The sequence below is a fragment of the Lepisosteus platostomus genome, chromosome 26, assembly GCF_059453375.1.
Source record: "Lepisosteus platostomus isolate fLepPlt1 chromosome 26, fLepPlt1.hap1, whole genome shotgun sequence".
NCBI classification, from domain to species: Eukaryota; Metazoa; Chordata; class Actinopteri; order Semionotiformes; family Lepisosteidae; genus Lepisosteus; species Lepisosteus platostomus.
This window is the reverse complement of record NC_142636.1, coordinates 9,370,855-9,387,471: the sequence shown is the minus strand read 5'-3', so window position 1 is coordinate 9,387,471 and position 16,617 is coordinate 9,370,855. Positions and strand designations below refer to the sequence as shown.

General features: G+C 50.5%; 1 protein-coding gene and 1 long non-coding RNA gene across 10 annotated transcripts in view; one reads left to right on the top strand and one right to left on the bottom strand.

Annotated features, from left to right (window-relative positions):
* sema6cb (semaphorin 6Cb) overlaps positions 1-16,617 on the bottom strand; it is a 123,327-nt gene that overhangs the window by 19,342 nt on the left and 87,368 nt on the right. For 7 of the 9 annotated variants that reach the window (XM_088621556.1, XM_088621555.1, XM_088621560.1 and 4 more), the window contains 12 exons: positions 13,764-13,878; positions 12,319-12,376; positions 11,190-11,246; positions 10,286-10,387; positions 8,594-8,684; positions 8,047-8,169; positions 6,935-7,367; positions 6,367-6,498; positions 6,071-6,226; positions 5,400-5,573; positions 4,740-4,877; positions 1,163-1,240 (listed from right to left, as the gene is read on the bottom strand). In XM_088621556.1, coding sequence (XP_088477682.1) covers positions 1,163-1,240; positions 4,740-4,877; positions 5,400-5,573; positions 6,071-6,226; positions 6,367-6,498; positions 6,935-7,367; positions 8,047-8,169; positions 8,594-8,684; positions 10,286-10,387; positions 11,190-11,246; positions 12,319-12,376; positions 13,764-13,878 — 1,657 coding nt within the window. The remainder of the gene's footprint in view (positions 1-1,162; positions 1,241-4,739; positions 4,878-5,399; positions 5,574-6,070; positions 6,227-6,366; positions 6,499-6,934; positions 7,368-8,046; positions 8,170-8,593; positions 8,685-10,285; positions 10,388-11,189; positions 11,247-12,318; positions 12,377-13,763; positions 13,879-16,617) is intronic. The other 2 variants (XM_088621563.1, XM_088621564.1) reach the window with 1 other exon arrangement.
* Positions 10,381-12,643, top strand: LOC148639990 (uncharacterized). The gene is made up of 2 exons (XR_015930724.1): positions 10,381-10,733; positions 10,857-12,643. It is a non-coding gene; the product is annotated as an uncharacterized LOC148639990 (long non-coding RNA).

The following is a 16,617-nucleotide window of genomic DNA, read 5'->3' as shown; positions in this document are numbered from 1 at the left end:
TTTTTCCACCTGCGCGCCACAGACTGACAGCAGGCTTTCGTCTGTGTATTTCTGCAAAGAAGGAGGGTGGGAGGTATGTGACTGTGCTTGGACTGTAAGCAAATGTTCAGTCCTAAATCTGCAACAACCCTTTTCTGGCTGATGTTTATAATTTACGTTGCACTGCAATGCAGTTTGGGATCCAGACAGACACAGTTACCGTGCAAAGGGGAATGGAAGGATAATGAAAGAGCTGTTTCTCTTTCCAAGAATTCCTTATCCCTGGCGCACTGTGATGTCCTGTCTGTCGGGCCAACGAACCTGAAGCCCTTGCTTTTCCAAGAGAAGGGTCATGAATCCCTGTGGCTGAACTCTTGGTTGGCCAGTGACGCAGTTTAAAAGGAATTGTCAAACTAAAAACACAAACCAGAAGCCCTTCATATGCATCAATCAGTGGCCAGGCTCAATTAACACATTGGTGAACAGAGCCAGGCTCAGGCAGTAAGCCAGAGAAAATAAGGCCCCTACTGGGGAAAAACAAACCCTGAATGGGTGACTGCGACTTTTAATCTCAGACTCCAGGGCAGAAGAAAAACACACCTTTAGCAATAGCTGCGCCTTTGATTTTTAGACACTTTTCCAATTAGTATTCCTTGGTAACAGTGGTTTCTTTCCAGCAACTCTGGTAAATAAAATAATATGCTGAAACTATTTCATAAGATGAATAAATCTGATCCAGAACTGGTTAAAATCTTCAACTGAGGTACTACTGCCAAGGGACGGGGGGTGAATATTTCTCTCTCTAGTTCTGTGAGTGCTGACACAATACAAATAAAACCAGTAAACTAATAACACCCTCCCCCTCCCCTGCCCAACCGCAAATTGATTTTTTTCTCTTGCAATAATAAAGCCAACCGATCACCCGTTCGCCTTGGCAACTGGTGTGATTTTTCAGCCCGGCTCGGTGCGAGCGAACGAGAGCGCGGTTATTAATGTCTGTGCCATTTTATTTGTCCATTAACATCTATTCCGTCTGCGGCCTGAGCGCGCTATCATCCGTCCTCGCCGTGCACAGCCCTTTGAGAATAACAATCGGCATGTTGCCTGGACTGAAAACCGGGCACGCAGGACGGCCACGCCACACAGTCGCTCGTCCTGCACCGGGGCTCGAGGCGTCTCTTACTTGAATCCAGGCGCCGCTGTGGTGCAGGTCCCGGTCTTCACCCAGATGCAGTAGGGATCTCGCGAGGACAGGCAGCTCCTGGAAGGGGACACGCAGACAGACACAAGTTAAAAAAAAAAATCCCGGAAGGACGGGGACAGACCCCGCTCATCCCTGTTCCTGCCTTTTGCGTTCTGGTCTTGGGATCAGCCGGGGACGGATGAAACTCCCAAACACAGTAATGCCGTAGAATTACCGGGGCAAACCTGCAAGCTGTCACCACACTGACGCCAAGTGTTAAACCTGCCTAGAGGTCTCCCCCCGGTTTTGCACATGCTTTTACCTCATTGCCTCCCTGTGTTTCCCAGTGGTTTTGCAGTGGGACGGGGGCATCGACCTGTTCCATTTCCTGACTGACAAATCTTCTGATTGTTTGCGAGAAACAAAATGATCGGAAATGAGGGGGAAAAAAAAGATGCAGGCAAGTTTAAAAATCCATGAATCTGGCACTTTCCAGTTTACGGTCTAAGCATTTTTTTTAAATGTGCCTGGGCTGGATCACCCCAGAGCTACTGTAAAACAAACATATGGTTTTGCTGTCTGACCCTGTTAACACTTTACTGCTTAGAAGGGTGCAGGAATGCAATCTATAATTATAGGCAGTGCACTCCACCATGTAACTTAACTCATGCACGCAGTGGCCCCTGCATGGTCTTGCTAAGCAGCTGTGACATTCCTGTCATAGATGCTGCAAAGAGATGCTCAAGAAGAGGATGAGGGGAAAAAAATTAAATTGGAGCACCAGGATCTGTTATTTTCACAGCCTCTCGGCGAACCCTATACGTAGCCTTTTCATGATCAAATTGAGCTAAACCCAAAAAAAAAAAGTGCGTCACATCCTGCAAGTGAGATGAGGCAGAGCCACTGGATCCTGTTGTGTTTGTGCCTCCTCTGTCCTGTGCTTGGTGTTGTGTGCTACAGGCACACTACCTCTGTCACGGCTGCTTCTGCTTGAATGTGACAGTTTCCGACGACTTCCGACTGCACACTGTGGCTCCAATTAAAAAAACTACTAGCGTCTCATGTTGAATCACAAGCAGTAGGCTTTTTTTTTTTGACAGACACCAGGAGGGACATGGAGAGGTTTGCTGGAGTTGCCACAACTGCTCCGTCAGCCTGGCAGTTTGACTGAGCTTGGATGAGGCGACTAGGGACGGTCCTGTCAGTGTGCAGTCCCACCACAGGGCAGGGGTCACCATCTTGTCTTCAGCCCTGTCAATCAAAACCCCTACATCCCCTCTCTCGGGGAGATCCTGGGGGGAGTGGTGGGGGGGGGGTGATGTGAACAGGGACACTGCAGCATTGCAGATGACCTGGGAACGCGACCAGACTGCATGGGGTGTCTTTAATCACGCAGCTGAAGGAGAATCGCATCGCCTCGGACTCTGCAAGAAGACTTGAGGAGAACAGTGTGCAGCCACTAGCCACTGCCAGATTCCTTAAGGGTGTGACATAGTTTACACTCCAGCTTTCTTGAACAGGTCACTCTCCCTCTTTGGGGGTCTTGAGAATTTGACGAGGAGGCAGACCTACTCAATTTGAGACCTTAGTACTCCACTGCACTGGACACATACAACCAACCCCCCAGTTTTCTTGATTGTATAATCCCGTCATCGATAAGGTAATTCATTTTCATTGTCACAAAATTCTGTAACAACGTAGACTGCAGGAGTGAGTGACCCTTGATACAGAGTTTATATTGGTGGGGGGTCTATATCTGGTCTTGGAGATCCCAATCTAGCCGGTTTTACAGGACGCTATTAAATCATCGATCTTGAATGACAGGCAACAACTATGAGAAACTATGCATGCGACTGCTTCACATAAATTGCTTCAGAAACCCGAATCCACTTCATCCCACAAGAATCAGACCTTAAACCAATCACTTACTTAATCGATACAGAGTTGATACAGAGTGATATAGGGGGGTCCTCTTAGATTTACTGGTTTAGGGGTCTCCAGAACCAGACCCTTACGGCATTCAGAAAAAAAGACAAGAACAAAGGGCTCTCTCTTGACAGGGCAGTCTCATACCGCAACGCTATTTTCAAAACACTGTTCTTCACAGACCAATTATGGAGGGAAAACGCACTTCTGCATCTATTTCAAAAGCAACACCTGGCAATAACAGTGTTTTCAGGTCCTGACAGAAGACAAAACAGCCAACAAACATCAGAGATTTATTCTTGAGCTGGCTGGCTTTACAAATGTGTGAATTTTTCTTTCCCACTTGGGACCCGCTGCTCAGCGAGCACATCTTTATAGGTACGTCGTTCATTCTTGCTCTAATTAAATGCGCTGTTAATACATGCAGATCGACTGCTACAACACCTCAGATTAGCGCGGATTGGCGGTGCAAACGTTGCATTAGAAGTGCACACTAGTAAGGCAACAAGTGAGAGGAAGGCATTCGGCCATTCAGGCTCAATCCATTCTCTCTCTCCATAGTGCCACGAATCCCTGTGCTAGGAAAGGATCCCCCAAGGATGAAAAGACCTTGAGGCCCCCCCCCCCCCCACAATTCAGAGCAGTCTTCAATCTCGACTTGCAAAGATATAGACAACACGCAGGCGGGGGTCGAACCCAGCACCCTGGAGTTGTGAGGAAGCACTGATCACCGCCACAGTGGGGCTGAGGCACCCAAGGGAGGAGTAACAACGCTCACGGACGGCACAGCGGGCTCTCAGCCTGGGGGTGATCGCAAGGGGGCTCTGCTGCTTAGTTGGGGGGGATACTCTGATCATCTGTGCGAGTACCACAACCTCCCGCGCAAAGCGGCCATCTCGGTCAGTCAGCTAATGCCGTGACCCGTACCAGGACTGGCTACTTCTGTTTCGCGCCATGTGGTTGGCATTCCAAATGGGCGCGTTCACTGACTTGACTCGGGCCTCAAGGGAACCAATTGCGTGTTTGTTCTCACTGCAAAAAGTCAAAGCAAAGGCTCTTTCTCTTGCCCACCTACAGCTGCTAGGATGTAGGGACCAGCCTTTCTCTCACGCTCCTATTAGACACTCCAATACATGATTTTGTCTGAAAGAAAGTGGGGCTTAAGACAGAACTGATTTAATTCAACAGACATAAAGACTTTAAAGCAAAAGCTATCACAGATTGACACTTGACTTCCCAACTGAAAGATGATAATCTCATTTTAATCCTTCCTGTGCTGCTCTGCAGGTGCGCAGTAATGGGATTTTTTTAACCCAATAACGCTGGAGAGACTTATCTTGCTCAGATCTAGCTATGAAAGCATTTTCTAAGCTGGATTTTTATCAGATCAAATGCTTTTAATTCAGCGGGAAGGTTCTCTAGCACCGATTGGTAGAGATTGCATCTAGAAAGAGGGAGCCGAAATTTACAGGCCCACATTCCATCCTCCAGAGGTGCAGTAGCTGTGGTCATAAAAGTTGATCTCGAGACGAACTACAGTAGCTACTCCAAACAAGGAGGTCACAACACAGAAAAATACTGCAGCCTATACAGCTGAAGTTCTTAAAAAAACTTTAGAGACCGATATTTTTGTCTACGGGCTTCTGCTCACTTTTTGCAGGTGCCGTAGTCCTGGCAGCGACTCAGCGGCACGCGGATCACACAGCTGGAGAAGGCCACGAACAGGGCATGATGGTCCTTGTCGAGCTCCAGTCCCAGAATCCTCCTGTCCTCCCCTCGCACATTGCACCTGAGAGAGAGCACGAACACCCAGGTGTGAGGGACAGAACACATCTAGGGGACAACATGGCAGGCCAGGCAATGAAGACGGCAGAGATTCGGATGTTTGACTTCTACCTAAAACTGAATCTCACAAGGAGCCACAGAGAAGCAGTTGATATCTACTGAAGGACGTCCCCTAGATTTTGAGCGCTCGAAACTGGGAGAGGGGTAATGCTTATGCTGGCGTCAGGGTTAGGGTAGGAGCGAGTTTAAGTGTTTGAGGTATAGGATCCCAGTTCGGATTCACTAGGGCTTAGTGTTCAGGTGGGGGAGCTCTGGCTGGACCTGGGGAAGGTGTGGTAGCTCAGGAGGCGACACTAAGGGTACTGCGCTGAATTCCCTGTAATCGACTGGAGCCCCACAGAAGTCTCCTTCAGGGCGCGGTGCTGTGTGTGCCGACGGCGCAGTGAACTTGGCATGTTGAGGCACCCCTTCCCTCTCACGGCCCCGGCCCCGGCCCCGGCCCCCCGGCCCCCCGGCGAGCGCTCACTTCGCGGGGCTGTAGACGTCGATCTCCTCCAGGAGCTGGGTGCCAAAGGAGGCGCTGGGGTGGGTGCTGGCCAGGACCTTGAGCACCCTGCCGTCCTCCGAGCCCAGGAACAGGACGGTGTGGTTCTTACTGGGACCGGCGGCCGTGTCCACGGCGATCTGGGTCAGCTTGTACCTGAAAGAGGGAAACACACCTGGGTGGGAGTGGAGACAGTGGTGGGGGGAGGGGAGGGGCATGGCATGACATGGACTAAGGAAACACATGGCTTCTCTTCTACATGATGCTTTAAGTTTTCTGGTCCGAAATGATCTCCGGTACCAGCGGCCCACTGTCCTGCAGGTTCCCTCATTCAGCTGCTTTACGCACCTTGTACCCTTTGAAACTGACAGCTGGGCCTCCTTGACAGGCCTTAGAGCAAACGGAAACAGAGGAGGCCTCAAAGGCTTCAGACCTGCATTGCCGCCACATTTCAATATTCCATCAAGAGCTGAGTCACATCTGATGCCACCAGCATCTAGTCATCAGTCAAGTTCCTTCAATCCTTCAATTTACTAAATGCTTTTTGATGACTATGGTCTAAAAGCTCCTTTTAAAGTGCAGCGCCTGCTGCAGCTGCTGATGTTACATCAGTCAGTGTGGCGCCCCCTCCCTCTCCCCAGCGATGGTCTTACCGGCTGTTGGTCCTGGTGAAGCAGGGCCTGTCGTTGACAGAGGGCACGGCCTCGTCCATGAGTGGGTAGGACTTGATGAAGGACAGGGTCTCATCCGGGAAGTTGGTGGAGGACTTGTAGGAGGCGGCGGGACCGTCTCCCGCACAGGAGCCCGGCCTGGAGAGAGGGGGGAAGACAGGGAGTCGAAAAGTCACCCCTCCGTAGCGCTCCTGTCCGACGGTCTCCAGATCTTTCCCGATTCAGAACTTCAGGAGTGCCGCTTGTCCCCCCCCACCCCCGCCCAGGCAGACTCTCACCTGGGCTTGGGGACCTGGTCCTCAGAGACCGCCGTCCAGGGAGACTCGCTGCTCTTCTGCTCCTTGAACTTCCCGTTGAACGCCTTCTCGATGTCGTCCATGTAGAAGGCGCACACCGCCGAGCCCGTGATGCTAAGAGAGCCCACAGAGAAACGCAGAGAGAGAGAGAGAGAGAGAGAGAGAGAGAGAGAGAGAGAGAGAGAGAGAGAGAGAGAGAGAGAGAGAGAACATCAGCAGTGGCAGTGACAGGAACCCGTTTGAGCCAGTCTTAATTTCCCCCTCTCCCACACAACAGCGACAAGGCATGCCTGCAGAATCTCTGCCATTTCTGCCAAGCAGAGTGATAGCAGCTGTAAAACCATCAATTAAGTATATGGGCCCGCCTGTCTGTCTGTACCTGGTAGAGATTAGTGGCTTTTCTGCCCGCAAATCTCTCGCAGCGACTTTGTGCGAGACAGCATGCGTGTATGTGTGAGGCACTGCACACGGCCCTCCAAGGGCAGGGGGGTAGTGACCTGAAATCTCAGTCGTACGCTTGCATGCCGCGGTCAGGAAGGGGGGCGGTCACCTGTTGGCCTGCGTGGTGAAGACCCCCACCACGGCCGGCCGCTGGTTGATCTGCAGCACGTTGGTGAGGGACTGCAGCACGTCGAAGTAGAAGAAGGAGTCTCCGGGAACGGAGCAGTTAAGACGGGCCTTCAGGAAGGAGGTCCAGTACTTCTCCAGCACGCGGGGAGAGCCGCCGTTGTCGTTCTTACACACGCGGGCCACGCGGGAGAACACCACCTGGCACAGAGGGAGGAAGGGTGAGAGAGGGAAGCCAGGGACAGAGAGAGGAGGAGGAGGAGGAGGGCAGAAAGAGTGGGAGGTTGTGTTTATCACGTGGTAACGGGATCCCATGCCAGCCCTCACCTTGCCCAGGGTGGTGTACTCCACCGCGATCTCGCTGAAGAAGAAGTACACATAGTTCCCGTACTCGATGGCGTGGAGGAAGTGCGGCTCTGATGGGGACAAGACACACATGTGCAGAGAGTCAGTCAGGCACTCTTGATCTCAAGAGCATGTCAGTCGTATGGGATTACTGCAGGAATAGTTTGTATGCAAAAACTTAACAATAACAATACTTAACACGACAGAGTACGTTCTGTGAGGAGCAGCATGTAAGATGTTGTCTCTCTCCAGTGCCATCTTTAACGCTATGTAGAACAGAACATGGCATCTCCTTGAGAATAGTATTAACAGATTTCAAGCTAATATAGGAGTCCTCTGTAATTAAGGGGTTCTGATACCAAAGTATCAAGAAAATAATAAACTGGTCCTCACACTAGATTTTGTATGAAGCCTATCAAAAGTCTCTACATGCCTCCAGCTTTGCACAGTAAGGTGCATATTATGTTATTTGTCACAATAATGTGTCAGCTATAAGGCAAAAACAGAACTGTATTTTCAACAGCAGGAGGATAATTTGCACCGTCCCTGGGTAGACACCAACGACATTGCTACCTTACCGCTCAGATCTTACACATTGTCAATAATAACTAAAAACATTTATCAATTTATACAAAAATGAACAGTTCATACAGTATGATGGACGCAGCCGAGCCCTGGGTTATTAGTTATTAGCTCTGTGGTATATGAGTGTTTTCCCCAGTAATATGGAAGACAGGCTGACTCTCTCACCTCTGAGCCACTTGGAGTCATACTTCACTGTACGGAGGACAGGGCTGCTCTCTCCCAGGCTGCGGTAGATCACTGCGTCACTGGCTAGGAAGTCCGTCATGGTAGCGGAATAGAAATTGCCTCCTGAAAGAGATTCCCGGGGAGGGGTCAATCCCAATTATAGGAACACTGGCTGCAATGGGAACACCAGGAAGACCTGGACCAAGATTCTTCAGCACGTAGGCGCTGGAGCACTAGGCCCTAAGCATCCTCAGATACTGGTGCACTCTGATTTTCACCTTCTGCCCTCAAAGGCCCAGGTGTGGTGCATCACACTTGTAGTTTTCTGGAGTTTGACCTCAGGGCCACCCGCTGGTCCTCCGAGACCAGAGCAACGCTCTTCTAGTATCGGATCACGAGGCAGACAACTACACGACTTCAAAATTAAATCAAACGGAAACAGCTCCCCAGAAGGCACCCTATGTGTCCTCTCTTCTTGGCCCATGCACACGAGACCTTCGACCTTTGACCTCAGTTAACATCAGGTCAGGGGTCACGGGGCACTCACCAGCGAACAGGCCCACGTTGGACTGCCTGGATTCGAAGGGACAGCGTGCCTGGCCGACCACCTCTTCACCTTCCTGCTCCAGGGTGGCCATCTGGAAAACCAATGCAAGCAAGGTGGCGGTAAGAGATTGCAGAGGAACAGGACACCTTTCGGTGCACCGCAACGGCGACGCGCGACTGTTTCATTGTCACAGCAAGCAATCTCGTTAGCAGAGACAAGAACCACTTCCACACATCACAGGCGGCCGGGTGTACAAGTCGAGCTGAGGAAAGTGCGCCACGAGTCCTAAGGCCTTCTGCGTGAGGAGCTTCGTTATCTGTCATCATGGGTGACAAATCCATGCCAGTTTGTGTGAGGTACATCCTGCTCTCAGCTTGATGTCAGCCTGTGCACTTGGTGTTAATGAAGCATGCCCTCCGTCAGAAAGAAACGCACACACTTGAGAAGACAGCTCGGTAACTGTGAGCCCACCCTTCTCTCGCCCCCCTCCTCTTTCACCCTCACTTTTCCCCTCCTCTCCCTCTTCCTCACTTCCCTCATCTACCCTTTCAGATCCCTCTATCATTTCATGGCCGCCTCTATCTCTCCCTCTCTCCTTGACCTTTCCTTTCCACTCACAGCCTCTCATAAACCCTCTGCCTACATAAATCAGTCTACATGTATTTGTCCGTAACCCCCCTAAATTCACATACATGCGCAACTACACCTATGTATCTGCATTTATATATGTATATATCCGGCAGTAAGTGACTTATCCGTTGAACTATATCAAACAGAGCTGAGGCAGCTTATTATAGCTTGCATGAGGCAGTCTGTTCAAATACACACGGCCAAAAGAAAGAACGCACTCACTCAGGTAGCGCCAGCTGCCAGCAGCGCAAACTCACTCAGCTAATACTGCTGGATTCAAAGCAGCGGTGGGACAGAAATAGCCTTGTGTAACCGCGCCAGAGCAGGCTCAAAATAGCACCGAGGCACCGGTGGAGAGGTACACCGTCGAACTCAGACAAGAGCTAATAGCCTCGCTACGCTGCTGCCAGTCTTCATGATGTTAGGAGTGTCACCAAATTACAGACGCCTCCAGTTTTCGAAGGTAGCGGATATGATCGTTCTAAAACCTCCCTTCCCTGCGCTGTAAAATGCTCCCTGGAGGCTCAGACTCTGGTTGCGACTCCGCTGGTGAGGTGTTAAAAGGCCTTCTTGCGAACTGTTATCTCGTGGCTTGGTCCTGCGCCATTTTTATTTCATTGCTCTTAAATAACACAATGCAAGAGGAGGAAGGCTTTGCTCTATGAACCTTAAGAAGACTCTGTAGAAAAAACCCCATAAGCAGCGGGGTTTCTGGAATAATACAGCTCTTCACCACCCGGAATTGAAAATACTTCAGCAGCGGGTGCCTATTTCTTTCTGGTCATTGGTCAAGATCCCGACCGGCGACCACCAGTGGGCCCATCTGGTTGACGGCAGATGTCGCTCACGGCCGCCGGGAGAAACGCCAGGCCTTTGGCGGTTTGCGATGCGCCGCCGCTGCCGCCGCCGCCCGCTCCGCCAACCGGGCCGCAGCCTCGCGGAGCACGCGCGCTGGGCGGGGCGCCGCACCACTGCCGCCCCGCCGGCGGGGGGCTTTGAGAAAAGAACCCCTTCCTCTTCAGTTTTTCGGGACACGGAAGGCCGGCGTTTCAGGTCCCCTACCTTGTAGTTTCGGCAAGTGGGATTGAAGGCGTTCGTCCCGCAGGCGAACAGCGTCTCGTCATTCCGCGGCACCAGCACCTTGATGTAGTTGTAGCACTCGTCCTGCAGGAGAGAACCGCGTGGGGAGAGACGTCAGCGGTGCGCGTGAGCGCCCCCTGGGGACCTGGGGGTTAATCCGCATCCCATTACAGGGCCTGGCCTGCGGGTCTTTATTTTATTTAGGAAGCTGAAATTATTTAGGACTGTGCCTTTTCTTATCCAGGAAGCCGAATGTCCTTTCGACACTGCGCATGACCTGACGAGATGGGGAAGCTCATAGCACAACCCCGCCAAATTAGGCTGCACTGCACTAATTGTTAATCCTACCTCCCGATTGTAATGTAGCTCTGTTGTTGCAGGAAAACATAATCCGCCTGGGATACATTTTGAGCAGCACTGTGGCGCAGAGGTTAGTATTGCTGCCTTGGAGCACTGGGGGGTCCTGGGTTCAAATCCAGACCTGGGGCGGTGGCTTATTTGTCTCTCCGTGTTTGCATGCATTTCCTCCGGTTGTTCCGGAACCCTCCCACAGTCCAGAGACAGGCTGGTGGGATAACTGGCTTCTGGGGGGAGCCGGCCTGGAGCGAGCGCGTGCGTCTGCCCTGCGATGGACTGGAGTCCCATCCAGGGCGAACCCCGCCTTGTACCCCGGGCTCTCCGTGACCCTCAAGTGGATGTGGTGGGTAGGAAACGGATGGATGGGAGCGCTTAACGTTTAATGTGCCACTTCTTTAGTGGGAAGATGTGATTTTGGGATCGAGGGATGAGTAACTAACTAAATGAGCAAGACGGGGCTTCAGATAGAAACAGCTGATTGGTCGTTCTAACTTGCAATGAAACCACCAGGAAACGTCCCGATACTCACGCTGTTCTTACCCCTCACAGTGCACTTCTCCACGTCTTTTGTCTTCCAGGTGATCTTCTGCGAAGCAAAGAGAAAGAGGGAGCCAATCAGCCTGCACCACCAGTAATCGCTCATTGAGCCCTTGCCACCATTTCATCTCATGTGTTTTAACTTTCGGTGACTCAAAACAGGGGGGGGGGGAATCCTCAGCAGAGAAGCTGAAGGAAGGAAGGAAAGAAAAACTAAATTACTTGTTAAGCAACTAGATTAGCGCTAATATGGTCCCAACTTTCACGAATATAATAGCACTAACAAAGTTCTGTTTTTTTCCCCTCTACATGGCCCTTACAGAATAATCCGTATTTTCCTCACGTCCTTCTCCCTGACTGCTTGCCGCAAATGATGCCAGTGACAAAAAAAAAATCTATCAGGTAGTTAACAAGGCTCTGAGGTAGCAGTTCTGATGTGCTGCTGCCTGACATTAGGAGGCTGATCCTTCAGGGAGATTTAATGACCCTTCTGTCTTCGGAGGTGGAGACTGAACCTCATCAGCGAAGCAATGAGGGATCGTTAATGGCCTGGGCGCTGATGATAAGGCTGAGGAAACGAGACGAGCAAAAAACTCATAGATCTAAAAAGAAAAGGGAACTGATCTTGCAGCTCCCTGCGAAGCAGACTGGAATTAAACTCCTTATCGCAGGTATGCTGCCCAGCCAATTTTCTGTGCAACACATCAAAATATATAGCACTTCGCTGAAACGGTGCAATTTGGAGAGAATGAATGGCACAGGCTACACACGTACAAGTGTCTTGAAGAAGGAGGGAAATGGACATTGAGATAGATTGCATTTCGAACAGAAAACGAGAGGTACCTTTTTTACACCAAGAGTGGCGGGTGTCTGGAACAAGCTGCACTGGGCTCTTTGAAGAAAGAGCGACACAGGAACTTTTCAATCGGACAGCCCACTGTGCAACTAAATGTGCAAGAAACAAAGGTCTCCTCCTGTCCAACAGATCTCTTGCATTGTCTTATTACCTATGTGTATCTTTAACAATATGCCACTAGTAGCTGATCTCCTCCACCCCAGCTCTGCCTGCTTCCTGCATGGCTGTCAGATACTGGAGCTCACAGAGTGGAGGTGAGACTTACCTGCTGTGGAACAATCTGCTCGGCTGAGGTGCTGAGATTGATGGCGAAAACATGATCCCTAAAAGACAGAATTTCTTTTAAAAAAAGAGGCAATAGAGTCTCCATCTGTAGCAATAAGGCCATCTATCTATAGCTTAAATCACCCCCCTACACCCACCAACGTCACCAGTCTGTTTGAGCATCACATAGGAAGGGATCACCCTAAAAGACAAGTTTTCTCCATGGGGGAAAAAAGGCACCTACAGATCGATGCATGCCCACCCCCCAATAGCTTCAACACCTGAGCTTTTGTAAAAAAAAAAATTATATATTCAACCTCAGAAGTTACCAAGTCTGCTCATTTTTTTTTCTCTGTTCTCACTGAGGCCTTTAAGTGCCTGTTGGTGCCCCAGAGATTGATGATCATGCCCTGTTTTTCAGGAAAGCAATGCAGGATGCTCTAAAAAAGGCAGGACTTGGGGAATTTAACCAGTTGGCCGCAGGCTTTAGGAGTCCTGCTAAGTGTGTCCCCTTAGCTTAGCTTGAAAGTGGGTAGAGTCCTGCCGGTAGGAGATCCTGCTATGTTTCTCTGTATCTGCCTGGATCTGTATCCCTCTCTCTGTAGGTACGATATTTCTATACTTATCTTTTCATATCTATTTATATCTTAATCTGACACAAACTGAGCGCTATAATGTAAATAAAAGAATACATTATTTCCTATGTAGCACACCTATCCGAACTGTTGGCGTGAGAGTGACCCAGGGGCCCGTTACACATCTTACAGGGTCTTGACCAAGGAAGCAACTGTGCTTCTGGACATAACCCAGCTTTTTACGGAGACAGTTGCGTGAGGGGAGTGAGCAGGGTGGGGTGTTTAATTCCACCAGGGCACCATCTCTCTGCCCCATGCAGCAGCCTCAGCGTCGTCTAGGCTGGGGAGCCGATTCATCATTACGTACAGCAGCAGACCTGCGACAGACCGCGCTCCTTTTACAACGCACGGCGGCAGGCGACGGCCGCGTGACGCACCCTGGCCCTGGAGAAACTGGGGGGAATGGGAAACCGTGCAGTAGGTACTGGCGGCGCGCTGGGTCGACCTCCGACCTCGGCGAGAGGCATTCGGGGCGAAAGGCCGACGAGACAAGGGGATCATCGCCGGCGAGCACGTTATGTAAATGTCTGACAGTCGTCTGCAGGCGACGTCTTCTGCCTGACGACAAAGATGCCCCTGGAACCTCACCCTGCCCGTTGAGATTAAACCTCCTGTGGAAACTGGACTTGCTCATCATCAGAGGGCATCAGATTGCAGCAACGACAGAGCCATGGTGTTCGGCGAGGAGCCGCTGTGCTACTGTCCCCCTGTTCCCCTTCACTCTACAGACTAATTGTTAAGCGCGACCGCAGTGGGGAGAAGGGAAGAGGCCGAGGGGTACGGGGGGCGAGGCGGCCGATGAGGGGCTGACCTGGCCGCGATGTAGAGCATGTGGTTGATGCGCAGCATCCTCTGGAAGTCCAGGCCCAGCCGGACGGTGTCGTTGTCCGAGTTCAGGCCCTGGAACCCCGGGTACTGCAGGGAGTCTGGGACAGAACACGGAGCGAGAGTGAGCACTCGGCAGGTCTCTGAGCGGGCAGCGGGCCGACAGCCGGGCTTCGTCTGTGCTGTCCAAGCCCATCGCGGCGCACAGAGACCGAGGCTTGGGGTCCCGACAGCCAGCGGCGCTGACCCGGCAGAAACCCCGCACATGGGATTCTGAAAACAATGTTTTATGGGTGCAGGTAGAAACACCAAACCACACGGGCAGAGCTGAACTCCGCCAGAGCAGAATCACCCACAAAGAAAGAGTGGCCCTCCTGCAGCCCTGAGATGATCTTTCAAAAACCTTTTCTTTGCAGGAGTTAAAATTGTTGCTTTTCCCTTTTCTGGAACTGGGGACCCTCCACAGGTGGGGTTTTAAATCCCCTAATTATTACACCCACGTGCTTACTTAGACTTGATCAGACTTGTCTTGAAGGGTTTCGGGATGATATGAAACGGAAGACATGAGCAAGCGTGTCAAGGAAAGGAAGTCTCCTCATCAGCCCTTTCTGCAAAATTTACTCTCAACCTTGGTGAACCAGGTGCTGTACAAGCAGTCCTTTACCTCATAAAACTAGAGCAAAGACTTCCATTTAGAAATAGCACAGCGCATCCTTCGAGAGGAGAGTCTTTTTAAATCTCTCTGCTTTACATACTGTAGGCGCAGCTGGCCTGCATAAGACGGGACATACTGTTAAAATGACCGTCAGCCTACATACTGCATGGTTTGTTACTGGCCAAAGGTGTAAAAAAAATTGAAAAATCAAGCAGACGTGGAGACTTAACAGTTGAGAACTTCATTGCTCTTTAAATTTCACAGGTGTACCATCGCAGGAAGGATGAATTTAGCACACTGTTTCTCAGACACAGTCTAGAGCCGGCGTACATCTGAAGCTTTAATCCGCTCACTTCCTGTGTCTGGCAGCAGCGAGGGGGAGTGCTACTTGTTGAACACTGTCTGTGTTCAAGGTCAGGAGTCCCGGTGCTGGTGCTCTTGAAATGACTTTTCTGTGTCAGGAGGGGCATAGGGAGGGATAATGTCTGAAGTGGACAATGGTGGTGAGTGACTGTTGGTCTACAGGTCAAACCTGGTGCTGGAGAGCCCTAGGCCAGCAGGGTGTATGGGACACCATTACATCACCGATCTCACCATTAGGTTTCTATGAGGAGGAACACTTGTATGTTAAAGGAGCATTAAACAAGGTACCTGTGTACTTATAAACCTATGATTTTTGAGGTGTACAGTTTTGATCACCACATTATTGAAAAGATATTGCTGCTCTGGAATATATCCAGAGAGAATCAACTAGGTACATTCCAGGACTTGAGAACAGGAAGCACACTGACAGACTGAAGGAACTGAGTCTCTTCAGTCTGAAGGGAGTGTCCACCACTGACAGGCTGGAGGACCTGAGTCTCTTCAGTCTGAAGGGAGTGTTTCACACAAACAGGCTGGAGGAACTGAACCTTTTTCGCCTGGAACAGAGAAGGTCATGAGGGGATCTGATACAAGTACTCAAAATCCCCAAGGGTACTGACAAAGCCAATCCAGTGGACTTCAGAATGAAGACTAGAACAGGAAAAGGAGGACATAGGAGGAGCCTCAGTGTTAGTGCATCTGGAACTGAGAACATCATCAAGCACTTCTTCACAGGAACAGTTGTGTGAAGAAAGCTACCCAGCCACATAGTTGAAGCCAATACCCTGGACCCTTTCAAGAAAGAGCCGGATGAGATCAAATCAATTAGCTACTAACAACCAAATGGGGCTGGATGGGCTTTGATTCACTCAGCTGACTTGGAGCAGCATCCCTCCTGGACCCTAATGAATTCGCAGTGGTTTACCGCGAGGAGATGGGAGAGATCTGCTACTTTCCCCAGCGCAACTCGGGACTGTGATAAGTCACGGAAGGGAAGAGTTCCCAGCTCGCTGCGCATTATGTAATCTGCTACAGTACATCGCGTACGGAAAGTTTATTAAATTAAAAACAAAACAAAAACAGCAAACTGGCAGGAGGGAGATCAGGCCGGCGGAACGGGAGCCCTGCTGAGCCGTGTTAATACTCTCTGGAGCCTTGGGACAAACATGTGACTGGGTAGCCGGAGAAAAACCCAGTCCTGACCTTCGAAACACATGATTTATCTGAAATTACAATCTGCGGGGAGTCGGGCTGCCTCTTCCTCTGTTCAGAGTCTCGGATCACCTTTATCCTAACCGGCTTTCTCATGCCCGCGGACAGGTTAAAGAGGTCTGCCTTGTGATGTTTTACTCTTTCACACTGCAGGTTCAGTTCCTTCATCATTTTTTAAAAATAAAACCAAAAGATCACCGAGAGCTCCAAGCAATCCAGTCTGGTCCCAAACTCCAGCTTAGATCTCGCACTCTGTCTTTACGTTGAGAGATCAGAGTGAGATGTGTGACCTGCAGCACGCACCCCTACTCCCTGGGTATAAATTCTTCATTCTGGCCAATCTGGTCTCATAAATAGCTGGAGTCTGTCAGGGAAAGATCACTGCCTGTCACAGTGGCAGGTAAAGGTGTCGGCTGAGCCTTCTTTAGAGCTCTCTGTTCTAAACTCTCAGTGAAGTCATTGCTATATTTGCCATTCTGCTTCATCATAGTGACGTGCAGAGCTTCCATGAGCTCGGAAAGAAAATGACAGAGATCACACTGTGCTGCAAAGGGCAAAGGCAGTCTTTCTTTCTGCTCCTCAACAGATAAATGTTGATCACGTTGACCAG